Here is a 16,718-nt window from a genome sequence, read left to right as displayed (position 1 = left end):
ATTGCCCTAAATATGGGCATGAAGAAGTTTTCTAAATAATTTTCTTTGAAAGTCATTAAAAGTCAGGGTAGTCTCTAGGTCTCTTGGATGGCTTCTATGTGGTTCTTAGAAAAAAAAGTTGTGGTTTATTGATATCTTGGAATCTCAGTCAAATCAGTAAATAATGGGTCATTTTTGAAATATTTAAAGCGTAAGAACTTGGCCCTGAATATTTAAAGTGTAAGAACTTGGCCCTGAATCTATGCATTTGGAGGAGAGAAAGGGATTAGGAAGGCCAGGGCTGGGGTATGGGAGAGAGCTGGCCAACAAAGATGTGGTATGAATTGCTGAGTTTAATTTGGACTGAGTGCCTCTGTTTGCCAGGATGCAGGGCCCCTGTGAGCCTTCAAAACTCAGAAGCAGGAAAGATCGCTCTTTAGAACTGTGGGAAAGTTGATGAGGTCTGGAAAATCAACCTCCTCTGCTACCAGGAACATCTCATGCCCAGTGGCTTCACGGGAAAAAAATGTGGAAGACGATACATTTTAAAACTAGAAACAACAGAGAAAGAACTAGCTGAGAACGTTTAGTAGTGTTCTGGGAATGGCTGCATTAAGTCAAGGACCTTCCACTCTCACAGAAATGTGTGAGTTCGGACTTGCAGCAAGGAAATGGTTAACAAGTGAGAGGCTTGGAGGGTCTCTACACATGGCTGCATTTTATAGGACAATATGGAAGATGTTTTTAATAAGGAACAAAATCCTGAACAAGTGGCCAAAAGATTATATGGTTTGCATTTGGAAGGTGAAAGGTTGCAGTAAAATACCCTTGCCTTAGCTACACACGTGGGTTCAGCATGCCTGTGTGCCCACAGGGGTGCACGGCAAAAAGAGGCAGAAGAAAGGAAACGGCCTGTGAAAATGTTTTCCCCGTGAGAACCATAGCTTTGATCCTTAACACAATACCTTCCTGCCCTCCCCCTCTCTATCCCATTGTCCATTTTCATCTCTACTTCATTTTCCCGCATTATCTGCCGTTCTGTTTTTCTCACTTCTATTCCCCATGCCTGTTACTTCTCTCATTACTTCTCCATTCTTGTCATCTCTTTGTTTCCACTTGTTTCCTGGACCTTTGGATTTCTCTCTGCATGTTTCTGAACCCTCTACTTTCCTTATTTTAGGTATGTGTATCACAGCTCCAAGTGGATGGTGGCTGGCAATGCTGATTCCCCTGTGCCTCCAAGGGTTTATATACACCCTGATTCTCTAGCTTCTGGAGATACCTGGATGAGACAGGTGGTCAGTTTTGACAAACTCAAGCTGACCAACAATGAATTGGATGATCAAGGACATGTGAGTGAAAGAATCTCATCCCTCTTCCTCTCTCTTCCCCTTTGACTTTAGAGCTGACTATGCCTGCGCTTTTCCAAGTAGATAAAATTAAAATTGTTTTGCCCCTTTAAGTCATTTTAAGTAAATAAACATAAAAGTTAAATGTAATTCATTCAAGTCTAACATTTAGTAAACATCTGCTGTGTATCAGCTTGTGTTTATCAAACACAGTCTTTTTGTTGCAACGACTTATAGTCCAGTCAAGGAGGCAAGATAAAAACACAAGCAAAAAAAGTAAACAATGGCAAAAGAAATCCCACCATTCAGTAAAATAACTCACAGGACAATAAGCTAAGGGAAATGAGAATGACATTTTGGCTGATTTGTTGAGAAATTTATAGAAGAAGATGAAGTCTCATGACTATGCAGGTATAATTGGAACAGCTGATGTTATTAATTTATCTCTGGTAATAAAATGTGTACTGAATTTTTACTCAATGCCAGTCTCCATACTGGGCACTGAGAAATAATTGAAGAAGCTAAAACCATGGCTTCCATCTTCAGGGAAATAGTTTTCTGAGGAAGAGAGAACACCTGCACTCACATGACATAAAATAATGTTCTTAAGTTCAAAAACAAGTACAAATAATAGTTTGTAGAATGTAAATACCCTGCTAAAAATTTAAATCTGGAGGGAGCAAATATGTATAAAGTAGAAGTTCTGAGACCTTTCAGGTGGGTATTGTCATCTGGTACTAGAGCAGTCTTCCAATATTTTTCAATTAAAATAAATACATTTCCTCTACCATCCATAATAGGGATTCCCTACTGTACATTCCCATATAGTGCCATCCACTGATTTAATTCTTCCTCTAAGGGGAAAATATACCGATTTCTAGTTTCTTATACATCCTTCCCGAAATCTCTACTCTTCCTACAATGCTTCTGTCTTGTGATTTATTTTGCCTGAGTACTTGAAAAGGTGTAGGGACCTTAAAGTCAAGCCTAAGGTATTACCTCTTCTCATTTCAGATTATTCTGCACTCTATGCACAAATACCAGCCTCGAGTTCATGTGATCCGCAAGGACTTCAGTAGTGACCTTTCCCCCACCAAGCCTGTCCCTGTGGGGGATGGGGTGAAAACATTCAACTTTCCTGAGACTGTATTCACCACAGTCACAGCCTATCAGAACCAGCAGGTAAGAGCCTGCTCTTGAGAGTCTTCTGTTGTGTCTACTTTTTAAGATTATTCTTGGTAATGATAAGGTATATTTAGTCCTTCTCTATGGCACTGAAATGTCAGAATGACAGACACTAGCCTTACACTACATAGAGGGCATTGGTAATGATAATATGGTAATGCTTAGTGACAGCTGGGAAAATCTTCATTAGATCAGGGACAGGATCCTTGATCAAGAGGACTAAACCTCCTAAAAGTTATTTTCATGTTTCTCTGTACTCATATCTGTGGTCATGATCTCTACCACATACCATCAAATGATCCTCATCATTTGGAGCTCCTTTGCAAGTACTGAGGTTTGATTCATACCTTCCCTCTTATCTGCAGTTTTCTGTGTATACCTCCGCCAGGCTACATCAAAGTCATCAAACCCTCAAACTATTTAAGACTCACCACTTCCATTTACACTTTCAGACTCAATTTATCTCCACATGATCACCAGCCACACCCTAAGATCTGTAAATTTTTATGTACATAATGTGCTCATTCATTCTACAAGTATTTATTGAGAATACCTATGTCCCAACATTAGAGAAATAGAGCTGATTAAAGAGGTAAAACAATTCCTTTCCTTAACAAAAGAAGTTTTAGTTGAGTAAAAGACACATAGGTACAGAATGATTATGCAGTGGGTTAGTTCAATGGCAAACATGTAAACAGGGTATTTCTTGGTTTGGGAAATAAAGAAGTTATTTTGGGAGTGCTGGTATTTTTTCTGATATTTGACAAACACACAGGAACTAGCTAGACTAATGCAGGAGATATGTGGATGAGGAAAAGCAGGGAAACTCTCTTGAACTATTTTTGTCATTCTAAACATTGTTCTTTTTTAACTGTATTTTTTAGTATTGCATGTTTGTCATACATACTGATAACATTCATCATAGGGAATGTGTACCTGTAGAAAATATATTTTAGTTCTTTATTCCCCAGCATGCCCTATTATTGAGCCACATTCCTAGCTCCTGCAACCCATTTTAAGTTGTATTTTATCTTTTGGCAAATTGTCTAATAAAAAGGATCATACAGTGAGTTCTTTTATGAAACTAAGAAATTTTCGGTTGTTTGTCTTGCTTAAGAATCAGCATGATTTTATTGGAGGCCCATTTGAAGCAAAACAATAAACTTGTACTTCTTTTCATAATACCTTTTACACTGGACACTCTGTTTTGTTCTTAAAGCAATTGAGGAAAATATTCATTTACTAATTATTTATTGAGCAGTTCCTATGTGCAATGCAGGTAAAGCTGGGTTATGTAATCTTTGACTCGTACAGAAAGCATATTTCTTTCATGGTGTGTCTAGATAACATTCTTTACATGTTCCTTATCTTGAGAAAGATTTCATATAAGACAAAGCCTTAGTCCAGTAAATGTTAAGTACTATCTGATTGTCAGACCTTCTCGGCAACTATAAAGTGTTCCCAATTTCAGATTTTCCTGTGGATGCCACAATTGATCTAAGCCAGGGAAAGAGATTTAGTTTGCTTTGGATTCTATTTAAAATCTACTAAACCACCTCAAACTCCTTGGATGGTAAAATTACAGAGGCCACTAAGGGAGTATGTGGAAAATTTAAAGAACCATCATTTCTTCAAGTTCTAATACAAGATATAGCAACAATATAGACATGGCCCTTGGAACAACTGGAAACTTGGGATTAGTAGTGGCTCAGAAGAGGGTGAGTTAGAGTCAGTTCTTTGAATAACTGACTGGACTTTCTCCAAGACTTCCCCAACTATCATTAGTTTCTCTTGAAGGCATGATGTGGTAATGTATATTCTAACTTTAGGACTTAATTTGTAGAACTAGCTAGAATTTTGAAGAATGGACACAGGATCATCTCATGGAGGTTGGATCTAGAGGCCAGGAAAGCTGTTCTGTAACCCAAACTGGAAGTTGGAAGTTACAATTTTGATCTTGGGAAAGGATAAAACATGGGCACCTGAAATCCCTTTCCCTTCCTCTACTTTCTCCTAACAGTGTTCTAGTATCTGAGTATGTTCCATTCAGATACTTTGTCTACTTCTGGATTGGGATGTGTGCAGGAAGCTATGCTTAAAATCTGGAGATCTGGTAGCAGATACACCTACCTTGTTTGACTTCTGACTTTACCATTGAAAAATTGTATGTTTTTTAACTTTTTCAAATTGTGTTACCTGGTTTGAAAATGTACCTGCCTCACATAGTTATGAGGACTAGATGAGGGAACATGCATAAATTCATTGACACAAACTGATACCCAATGAACAGTCATCAGTCTACATTGGTCGCATAGGTGCATCTGCAGAGGCGTAAAGGAGAGTCAGCTATGGAGGGAAGTTTAAGGAATAAATTGTTCATTAAAAGAAAATCGACTGTTGGGAATTGGAGGAGCTATGTTGGCCCTTAAATGGATAGTAATCAATAGTTACCTACTTTATCATTCTGTTTTTATGTCATGATGATGATTTCATGATATTCTGATGTTGAGAACAGAAGAGTCATACTCAATTCACCATTTTAAATCAAGATAACAGCTTTTGTCTGCTTAATGAGCCACCAAACCCTGGGTAAGACGATTGTTTAGAATTCCCATTGGCTATGTAGATGTGATTGAATATAATAGGTGCCTTCTAAAAACCAAATAACCTCAGGTCTTTTCCCCAGGTATCTTGAAGTCTGCATCCTATAGGTCAGAGTTACTATGTAACAGTACTTCTCAGACTTTTTGTAAAGATGTCAGGGAGCAGAAAATGTTCTTTTGTGATCTATATTCACTGATTGCTGTGTTTTTATTCCCCTTCAGAGTTTAGAAGGGGAATATTTAATACCTTATGACAAAATTCTCTATGTGTTTCTTTCTAAGGAAATAGGAGGCCTATGTGAGAGTAAAGAAGGTAAATGTTGGTGGTAGGTGCTCAATGTTCTCAGAAACTTGTTTGGGGGAACATGACAAAGAAGAGGGAAGGGAACTGAACTGAAATGTTCCCCAGTTTTCTTAAGGAAAATCAGTGTCCCTTTTCACAGATAGCAAGAAAGTAGACATTTGGAGACCTGGCTTTGAGTCCTATATTTTCCACTAGATATTTATGTCACTCTGGAAATTTATTATATCTTTCTAGGGTTCAATTTCTGCTTTTAGAAAATAAGAAGTTAATCTATGCTTTTCCAGATCCTTGATAGCTCTGAGATTCTAATAGATTTCTCTTTTATTCTGCATGATTTTAAATGAGGTTTGTGAGGAATTTATTGCCATTAAACTAAAGTAATCAATACATAGTATTCAAATATTGAAAATTACTAATATGATCATGTCTGTAAGTATTTTAAAAAATTCTAGATGAATGTATTTTTATCAAGCCTACACTTGAGAGGTAGAAATATCTTGTTTCTCTACTGATAAAATATTCCCAAATCTTCCATTTTTTTTTGTTTGTTTGTTTGGTCTCTTCCCAATCCTCCTTGTTGTTGTTTTTTATTTTTTGGTTTTTGTTTTTGTTTTTTTTTGGTTTATTACCAGTACCGGGAATCAAACTCACTACCTTGCGCTTGCCAGGCAGGTGCTGTGCTGCTGAGCTAAATCCCCAGCCCTCTCTTCCTTGTTGTTAAAGCTTGTGTCCTGAATATTTTCTTCTTGTCTCCCAAACTAGACAGCTGACTGTCTACACAAGTTTTCCTTCTAGAGCAGAAATGTTCAGCATGCAGCCTTTGGTTGAATGTGCCCAGCTTGTGTGGACCACATTTAGAGAACAAGCATTGTCACAGGCAGCATATAAAATAAATAATAGTGTCAACATACACAAGTAACAAAATTTCTTTTAATTTCTTTTTTTTAATCAAAATGCAAGCATGTTAAACTTGTGGGCCACAAAGTTTAGACTTCCTTACTTCTTCTGACAGAATATTTTCTTCTTTCTAATCTCACTGCTTTTGCCCTTGTTCTGACCCTGTCCTAATCTTTTGCTCTTAGAGAGTTTCCATTCAGGTCACCTGGACTTCAAGCTGACTGTCTCAAAAGTCATCTCTTACAAGGGGAATTTTGGTGAAGCATAGCACTAATTGGATCCCTTATCTATTAAAACTATCAGTGAGCTGGGTGTGGTGGATCACATCTCTAATTTCAGCTATTTGGAATAAGGCATGAGGATCACAAAGTCAAGGAGATCCCGGGAATATTACAGAGAACCTGTCTCAAGATAAACAATGTGAAAAAGAGCAGTGAGTGTATCTCCGTGGTAGAGTCTTCTGGGCTAAGTCCCCAGTATTACTACCAAAAAAAATAGTTGATGACTCCTCCTGGACAACAAAGTCCAGGACTTCACAACTTTCTATTAAGGCCCTCTGTGACTAATCACCACCAAATCCAAGCACATTTTCCTCAGTTACCATTAATTACGCTGCTACAAGAGTGCAGCAATCAGGTTAGTTTTCCATTCATTGTTCACAGCTTCACAGCTGCCTCGCTTCACAGCTTTCTTTTCTAGGAAAATCCTTCCTCTCCTCCTTTATCTGTCAGGATAACTTCTAATCTTCAAGTTTGGTGAAAACACTATCCCCTAAACCTTCTTTACTTTTTCCCCTCCAAATGAGCTCTGCCTCCTCAGAACTGCTAGTACACTGTACCTTTCTTAGGGGCTTTATCACATTAGAACCTTACTATGCATATGTCCAGTCCTCCTTTCAGTATTTTGTGCTTTGTGATATGGCAGAGAACACTAATTGAGAGTCTTGGGATGAGCTCTAGACCCAACTCTTCAGCTGATGGATTGTACTGCCTTTGATAAAGTGTTCTACCTATTGTTCTCAATTGTAAATTGATGGTTTGGACAGCATCAGTGCCAATCTGTGGAGATTTTTATTGTCCCTCTCAAATGAGAAAAATAGTGACAATATTTTATAGATGTAAATATTCAGTTTAATTGATATACATTATTCTGTATTGCTATTTCTAAATATAAAGTATCAATTATTTTATGAATAAAAAGTGCAGGAGAGTAGCAAATCACTCTTTCTTTAAAATTTGGGAAATAAATGTCAATCCCTCAAATGTTAGGGGATGATTCCAATTGGCCTATAGAACCTTGCAGTCCAGAAACCATGTGTATTACTCATCTCCCCATCATTATGACAAAATTCCTGAGGTAAACAACTAAAAAGGATCAAATGTTTGTTTTGGCTCAGGTTTCAGAGGTTTCAGTTCATGGGCACTTGGCTCTGTTGTATCTGGGTGTGTGGTGAGGCAGAATGTTATAACCCAACATACTGTGGAGAAAAGCTGTTCACTTCATGGTGGCCGGGAGAGAGAGCCAGAAGGAAGGAGCAGGATGAAAAATATACCCTCCAAGGGTATGCCCCAATAACCTACTTTTTTCAAATGTGTTCTACCTCCTAAAGTTTATATCAACCCCCAGTAGCACCATCAGTTGGAGACCATGCCTTTAGTACATGGCCTTTAGGGCACATTTCAGATCCAAACCATAATGTCATGAGCTAAGATAAAGGATACTTCTGTCTGTAATTCTAAGCTGTTTCTGTCTGTCCCATGTGTATGGAATTGGATAGGTGCTTTGCAAATGGCTGCATACTTGAATGAATGATTGTGTAACACATTTCTCTCACTGCTTTCTTTATACATCTCTAGTTCTGCTTCTTTAAATATGAAATATGAAAAGAGTGTTTTTGTTTTCATGGAGCATTTCATGCTTTTCCCCACCCCTTTTCCATTCCTTTCTGTTACCATTGCTGCCTGGCCTATAGACTCCCAGGGTTGCTAGCATACTGAAGTTATTATTATTATTATTTGCTCTGGAAATGCCAAATTGGCAGAATTAGGGAAAAGTGAAAGGTAGACCATGCCCAGAATCCCATCATGGAGTGTAAGTTAGTAGAGTGGAAATAAAGGTGACTCACATCTTTATGCTTTTTCTTGGAAGAAGCTGATGCCAATATGTGCTCGTTGAATTCGTAGGAAATTTCCACTGCAAAGTCTTTGTCTTCTGTAAGGGAAAAAGACTGCTAAACATTGATTTTTTTTTCAAACAGGAAACTAGATTTCAAAGAGACATAGCCCTGTTTTCCCCAGGTAACACAGTCTTATTTCTTGATGAAAATTGGTTACATGTACCAGATAGGAAGTCTGAAATCACAGCCAGGTATGTGGAAGCAAATCCAACAGAATTTCTGAACCACTCATTATATCCTACACTGTTGAGCTATATTTTGTTATAATTTTCCAATCGAGTAAGTACAGAATTCTTTTTTTCATGCATGCTACAGTTTTTTTTTTTTGTTTTTTTCCCTCATGAGAAACTTTTCCAGAATATTGGAGTAAATTAAGACTGTGTGAATAAGAGAAGCCTTCTCTTTTTCAGCCTTCTCTTTCTGGGCCTGTGAAATCAACTTGAGTTATTCAAGTTCCATTTCCTTTGGAGCTTCTACTATTTAGGCCTGTGCTGTGCTTTGCGAGGTATACCTCATTTAACTGCCTGTACGTTACCAGGCAAAAATGCCACGGATGACCAAAATTAATGGTGGCAAGCTAGCAACCAGTCTTTCACACCAATCTTTAATAACTCAGCCAAAACAAGTCACTCTTAAGGTTATGGGAACAAAATTAGTGAGGAAAAATGGTTTCACAACTTCTGTATTTTCCATGCCTTCTCATAATCACTGGACCAGGGTTAAACATGATGGCTGTAGAATAGCTTTAGGTGCATAGGAAGTTATCAATAGACATTGTTCTGATTGGAAGATCATTTAAGATTTTTGTCTGTAATACTTTCGGTGAAAGCAAATAGAATCAAGAGAGTTTTCCTCTAGCATCTCTAAATCTTTACTTGGCTTTGGTACTGGTGACCCCTGGTTCCCACATACTGATGATCCCTGCTTCAGTCATTCCCTAATTAATTTCTAGATAGAGCAAATATCTATTGAATGCCAATTTGATGTCACAATAGGTTCTGCTTAATAAATTGGAATATAAAATAGATATGGTTTTACATGTAATCCAGTGGGAAGAACAGACAACAAAATAACTAAATAGATGATTACTTCAACTGAGGAATGGATAAAAAGATGTGGTTTTTTTTCAATATAATAGAGTATTACTCAGCTATAAAGAAAGATAAACTCCAGGCTTTTATTAGGTAAATGGATGCAACTAGAGACCACACTCATAAGTGAAATAAATCAGATCCACATGTGTAAACATGATAGTCTCCCCAGTGTAAGAACCTGAAAGAGTAAATAAAGTCTGAAAGGTACAATAGATATTGTGAAAGGGAAAGAAACTCCTCCAGAAGGAAGAACAACTGAGATGCGGGAAAGGAGAAAAGAAAGAAAGATGGAAGGGAAAAATATATGCATACACAAGATAGCTAAGATAATTTATTATTAATTTCTGTGGTTTATTGAAAGAAACAGTTAATGTCTAATTGTTTGATCACTCTTACATGCCTGTGTCTGGTAGTCTGAACAACTGCTTTGAAGATAACAGCAACCATTGTTAATTTCCTATCATGTTGTTTTGAAATTCTGTATCATTTTTATTATTCTCTTTAAAATAAAAAAGAGTAAAGATAGAATTAAAGAGGGTACATTAGAGAGACTAGAAATGATATTCTATTTGTTGCACAGGGTAGGAAAGCTGTGTCTTGGGACATGACATTCAGAGTGAGACTTGGGAAAAGTCAGCCTTTGAAAAGTAGTATAACAGTGCAACAAGTGGGAAGGCCTGCACAAGGGGACAGCCTGGCACACCCAGCACAGAGATCAGCCTGGTTTGGCTGGCGCCTGTGGCCCAGGGCAGAGGAGTGTGGTGGATTGGGCCAGAGTCAAGTGTGCTGGCCCTGCAGGAGCTTGCTTGTAATTCTGCACAGTGGTAGCCACTGAATAGAATGTCCTGATCCAGATATGTGTTAGCAGAGATCACCTAGGCTGCTGTGTAGAGAGGAACTTGGACTATGGAGCAGAAGGAAGGAGGTCAGTTCTAAGGTCTGGTAGAATAGTTTAGAATAGATGAGAGTGAAATGGTCTCAGGCCAGGAGAATGGAGATATTTTGCTCTAACTGGTAAACGTAACTGTGGAGTAAGTTTGAAAATTAACTGCTCCAATGTTTTCTCTGTGATGATCAAAAATACAGGGTCATTTTTGCTACTTTCTGAAACAGTTCTGGAAGTCCTCTTTCATGAATGTTTTAAGGGAGTGTGATAAAAATATGGCGAATGTTAGTGCTGAGTAGCATGCAATGGAAATTTAGGTCCATGAAGACATTACATTATCCTTATTCACTGGATTTGGCACCCAGAGGATTTTGGCTTTCCCCCAAGGTCAAAATGACATGAAAAGTAAATGTTCTGAATTGATTCAGGATGTGGAGGGGACCATGACAGTACCACAAAAATAATCATAGGAAAGGCCTTCCAGAGTTGCTTCAGAAAGTGGTAAGAAAAGTGTGTGTTTGAAAATAGGGCAAGCATTACAAGGAGGATAAATGGCAAAGTGTCTCTTACTGTAATAAGTTTAAAAATTGGGTAAAACACTCAGTGTAGCTTGTGTATGAATGTATGTATGTGTGTGTGTGTGTGTGTGTGTGTGTGTGTGTGTGTGTGTGTGTGTGTGTGTGTGCATGGCTATCCTCCATGGATTCTACTTGTATACTGCCTGTGCAGGGGTGGAGGTGAGAGAATGCTTTGCCTTCATTTTGATTGCTTATAGGTCCCTAAGTTGTTTGCTGGCCTCACTGGTATCTGCTGTGAAGCATCTTGTCTGGTCAGTCGTTGGGTCACTGGTGCTGTAACACTCTTCTGGTTAGACACTGCTGAAATTCAACTTTATTTTCTTCCCTCAATCAGGGCCTTGTGGGTCTTTCTTGCTGATAACCTCTGATTAGGTCTCAATAGATCCTCTGTTTAGCTCCTGACAAGGTTGCAGCATGTCCATGTCAGGGTCAGCCACCCACCTCTATCAGGATCAGCTACTCCATGTACATATAGAGATCACCTTGCTAGTTTTCTCTGTGTCTGCCCACCCTGGATTTTAATTTGAATGGGAAAGCTAAGGCCTATGAAGTCTAATTGCTTGCTTCCCCATTTGTTTGTCTTCTTTTTTGCCATATTCCATTAGGGTATGAAAAGGGGAAGACTTTTGACTTCCTTTTCTACTTTATGAGCATTCATCTGTCAGATCTATAGGACAGCAAGCCATATCTCCACTCTATAATTTGCATCCCTTTCTGTACTGTAGAAGACACCAGATCTGAGTCAATCAGGCTGCCCATTGATGTGGGGACCATTGCAGTTAAAAACATATTGGTTTATTTTTCCAAAATATTATTTCTAGTTCCCTTTGTGTTTGTACACACAGCCAAAATTTTCAACACAAGAATGAACTGGGATAATTCATTTTATGTCACTGAAATTGCTCTCTTCTGTCTCCCGAGTAATCTAAATGCCTGAGCAAAGTAGCAAAGCCTTTTCATGATGCGGTCTCAATCCACCCTCTCCAGTTCCCTGTCACTGCTTCCCTTCTAGCAGATGCTCTGGTCAAATTGAACTGTCTAGTGTTTCTGGGCAATTCCTTCCTACTGTGATGCTTTTGCTCCAGTAGAACCTCTCTTATGAAATGCTTTCTTTGTCCCTTGTTCCTTGTCTTGCATTTTTCATTAAAATGTGACACATTCTTCAAGGCTTTGCTCACCTACTACCTCTAATGTGAAATCTCAGAGCCCATCAACTTGGAGTAAGTGAATCTTCCTTTAAGTTCTCAGGGCACTTTGGCTTTGTTATAAACCATCTTGCCTTCTGTTTCAGAGTGTCATTAGTAGTGTACATGTCTGCTTTTTTCTTCCAGACTATAAGCTTCTTGGGGAAGAGGGATGACACACACACAGACACACTCACAGGCTCATGTTGACTCTGTGTACACCCTTCTCTCTCCTCTCCTGTCTGTCATTGTTAGCACATAAAAGAGACTTAATAATGCAGGCACAATCCCCTTCCTTATAAAGCCCTCTAAATCTCACATTAAGAGTTTTGAAACAAGTGTAGGTATCGTATTTTTCCTAACATTTGGTGGCATTTGTCTATATTTATTTATTTATATTTCAAAGCAATAAAACGCTAAAAACAAAGATACATTTGAAAACAAGATAGTATGAGAGTAAGAATGGTTAGTACATTGCTTATTGTTTTTTTATTTTAAAGAGAAAAAAATATAAACATAACAATGAAACCGAGTGTCAAAACAGGTTAGTAGGACAGCTCCAATAGTTGATACATTGCATATTGTTGTCTTTGTAGTAGTTATTCAGAGTACAAGATAGAGGCACATCATATGTCCATATAATATTAGCACAAAACTTTATTTTCAATGAACTAAGAGAAACTGGCTGTATAACTATCTTAACTATCTTGTGCATACATGTATTTTTTCCTTTTTCCCTTTCTGTCTTTCCCCCATCATAGTTTATCTTTTCTTTTGAACAGTTTCTTCCCAATGCACAATATTTATTGTACCTTTTGTTACCTTTAAAGTAGTTGCTCAGATTACAAGATGTAAACAAGAAAAACTGATCAAATGATATAAGTACAAACTTTCTGTTCAATGAACTAATAGAAATTAGTAGTATAGCTATCTTAAATATCTTGTGAATATGTATATATATAGAAATTTATATCTATATCTATTTATTTACTTTTCCTTTTCCCTTCTTCTCTTTTCCTTTCCCACATCCCAGTTTCTCTTTCCTTTTGAAGTTACTTCACATTTCCCAATATTTATTGTATATTTTGGATCTTATTTACTCTAGAGCTTCTTACACTAGGGAGACAATACAATGTTTACACATGCCAGATTGTCACTTATGAGTATGGTCTCAAGTTGTCTTTATTTACCTATAAAAGTCTCAAGTTTATCCTTCTTTGTAGCTGAGTAGTGCTTCATTATATAAAAATACCACATCGTTTTTATCCATTCCTTGGTTGATAGGCATTTAGGTTGTTTCCAAGGTTTAGCTATGACAAATTGTGGTGCTATAAACATGGGTGTGCATATATTGCTGTTGTATGATTTTTTAAAAATTTATTTAATAAAAAGGCATATTTATTTATGTTTAGAAACAAGTTTCAAAAACAAAAGGAAAATATGTATGCTTCTACTTATTAACCATTTTCAAAATACCAACAGCCCTCATGCTGTATGAAGGTCTTTTAAGGATTAGAAAAATCAATACAGTTCACCAAGACATCACTGAACTAAAATAGACAAAAACAAAAGGACTGAAGTTCTCTTGTAGTTTGATAGTTTGATTTAATTTGATTTGCCTGTAATAACAAAAACATTTCAAGCGTCTTTCATTATGCAGTTGATGTCCTGCATTAAACAATCTACTGAATTCTGAGCAAAGGGTTATTAGCAAATTTTGAAAAATTTTAAAAATTAAACAGTTGTTTCAAAACCATTAAATAGTAAATATATTTAAGAAACTAATCAGGACAGATGACATAACTTTATTAGAACACTATGGCTCATTTTTTTGTTTTGTTTTGTTTTGTAAAAAAAGCAGGGTGATTTTATTGAAATTGTATTAGATTTTTGCCTACAATTTACCTTGTTAAATATTGTAGATAAATTTCTAATACTAATAGCCAAGTAGATAACACTAATGCTTTGTTTAAAAATAGATATGTTGTTAATTCTTCTGGGAAGATACTCAGAAAGGGAATAGCTGGGTTGAATGGGACCTCTACTCAGTTTTTTGAGAAATCTTCACACACTGATTTTCACAGTAACTGCACCAGTCTACACTCCCACCAACAGTGGTGAAAGGTTCTTTTTTCCCTACAGCCCCTCCAGCATTTGTTATTGATTGATTTCTTAATGATAGCCATTCTTTTGGGGGTGAGATGGAATCTGTCTTTCATGTATTTATTTGCTATTTGTATTTCTTCACCTGAGAAGTGTGTACTCCTCTAAGATGCCCATTTTTGGATTGGGTCTTTAAATTTGGGGTCTGATTTGTTTCAATTGTTTATATGTTCTACATAGAAGTCCTTTGTCTGAGGGATAAGTGACTATTTTTTTTTTCCATCCTGTGGGTTGTCTTGTCACTTTGTTGGTGATTTCTTTTGCTATGCAAAAGCATTTTAATAAGAAGTGATCCTGGTTGTTGATTCTTTGGAACATTTCCCATGCAATTTGGATTTTGTTCATGAAGTTTCTGCCTACATGTATGTTTTTGAGATTTCTACATACTTTCTCTTCCAGTAGATTCAGTGTTTCTGTATTATTATTTAGAGCTTTGATCCATTTTGACTTTAGTTTAGTGCATGGTGATAGACATGGGTGTAGTTTTCACTGTCAGCATGTATAGACAGCCAGTTTTTCCAGCACCATTTATTAAAGAGACTATCTTTCTTCCAGTGAACATGTTTGGGCCCTTTGTCAAAGAGAAGGTGGCTGAGTGTATTTGTAGTTATGTCAGCATCTTCTAATCTGTTACACTGATCTTCAAGTCTATTTTTATTTTGCCAGTACCATGCTGATTGTATCATACAAGTTCTGTAATATAATTTCAAGTCACGGATTGCGATGGCTCCTACCTTGCCTTTGTTGTCCAGAATTGCTTTTGCTATTCTAGGTCTCTTCTGGTTCCAAATGAATTTTAGGAATTTTTCTCTAGTGCTCTGAGCTATGCTAATGGTATTTTGATTTGGATTGCATTAAATCTGTATGAGAATTTTGAATGTATGGCCATTTTCACTCTGTTGGTTCTTCCTAGCATTTGTCTATTGAATTTCCATGCAGACCCCTTGGCCTGGGCTCCAGTGAGCTGTGGGAATTAGGTTTTCAACCATTTCTCCCAGGCCCATGAACTTGAATGTTTACATTTACAGGGTTCTGTGAAGGTCCCCAAACCAGGGCAGCACAATCCTATATCAGAAACCTCTATCATAAACGAGTTGAACAGGATAAACCAACTTGAAAGAGAAAATAAAATATTATAACCACAACTTGAAAAGAAAATATGGTGTGTGGTTTATTGCTGTGGATTATGGAGGAAGAAAGAACTGATTTTAAGTCAAACACAGAAAAGCAGTGACACTCTTTAAATTCAATACAGTATTCACATGGCAGACACTAGACTTTAGAAAACCAAACCTTTAGGCTCCTGCACTGGTCTATAAAATAGATGTAAAATTGCTTTTGGTACATTATTAGTGCTCTATTATTAGTGTACCATTCTAGAGTCAAGGAATGTTTAGGGAGAAAAATAACCTTGATGCCAATGTGGTTCTTTAAAGTCAGAGTCTGCTTGTCAAAATCTCACATTGCATTTTAAAGACCTTTAACGGCTGTGGTTTTGGGAAATTCCACTCTGACAGAGAGAGATGGAAAAGGCACTGAGAAAAATTTGAAGCATAAAGAGCAACTTTGGTTATCTTAGGGATATGTTCTGCAGGTATTACAATATGAAGATACTCTTAAATAATGAGATTTCCTTTTTTCTATGATTATTTTGCATCGAGAGTGTCTTTATTTCCTGAGCTTCCAAGCCTCCATTGTTGAGTTTCTATTGCTTGAATGTAGTGACTCATCAACATCCGGTTCAGACACAAAGGTACCAAAATGTCTCCCATGACCAGCACTGAAAGCACAGACACTAGGATGTGTATGGAATATGTTGGTCAGGTATGTTCCAGTCCAGAGGCATGAGGGTAATAAACACAACCACGTCAGGGTTTCTGGGACTAAGATAGGATGCCATAGAGGGGGACTGTTACAATAGGGGGAAGAGGTTAAAACAGATGCTTTAAGGACCTGTTCCACTTGGGTGATACAAGTGGATTCACTAGACATGGTTAGCCTCAGAAGCTACCTCTTTGTTTCTTCTGATTTGTTTGTGAACCTTGGAGACTGGATGACATTTGGTGTATCCTGGCCTGTTCAGTGTCACATTTGTAGATTTTTTTCTTTGGTAAAAGCCTGGAAAAAGTCTAGCTGCCTTTTATGTTTTTTAACATGAACATTTCACATTATCAAATGAACAAATCCTGGTGGCAAGAAAGGCACAATTTAAGTGAAATAAGAAAATACAGTCAATTTTTGGTTGTTTCAGGCAGAGGTAGATTGTGTGGTGGTCTGATTCTACCTTACTAAATTGATAGAATCCGTTTATGCATTATTC

The 16,718-nt window shown here is 37.3% G+C and overlaps 1 protein-coding gene across 2 annotated transcripts in view; it reads left to right on the top strand.

Moving 5' to 3' along the window:
• The window catches only part of Tbx15 (T-box 15), a 119,357-nt gene that overhangs the window by 66,266 nt on the left and 36,373 nt on the right, over positions 1–16,718 (top strand). For both annotated transcript variants that reach the window (XM_005389071.2, XM_005389072.2), the window contains exons 4-5: positions 1,160–1,331; positions 2,343–2,510. In XM_005389071.2, coding sequence (XP_005389128.1) covers positions 1,160–1,331; positions 2,343–2,510 — 340 coding nt within the window. The remainder of the gene's footprint in view (positions 1–1,159; positions 1,332–2,342; positions 2,511–16,718) is intronic.

The sequence above is a fragment of the Chinchilla lanigera genome, unplaced genomic scaffold (assembly GCF_000276665.1).
Source record: "Chinchilla lanigera isolate Chin_1 unplaced genomic scaffold, ChiLan1.0 scaffold00034, whole genome shotgun sequence".
NCBI lineage: Eukaryota > Metazoa > Chordata > Mammalia > Rodentia > Chinchillidae > Chinchilla > Chinchilla lanigera.
This window is presented reverse-complemented; position numbering and strand designations above follow the sequence as displayed.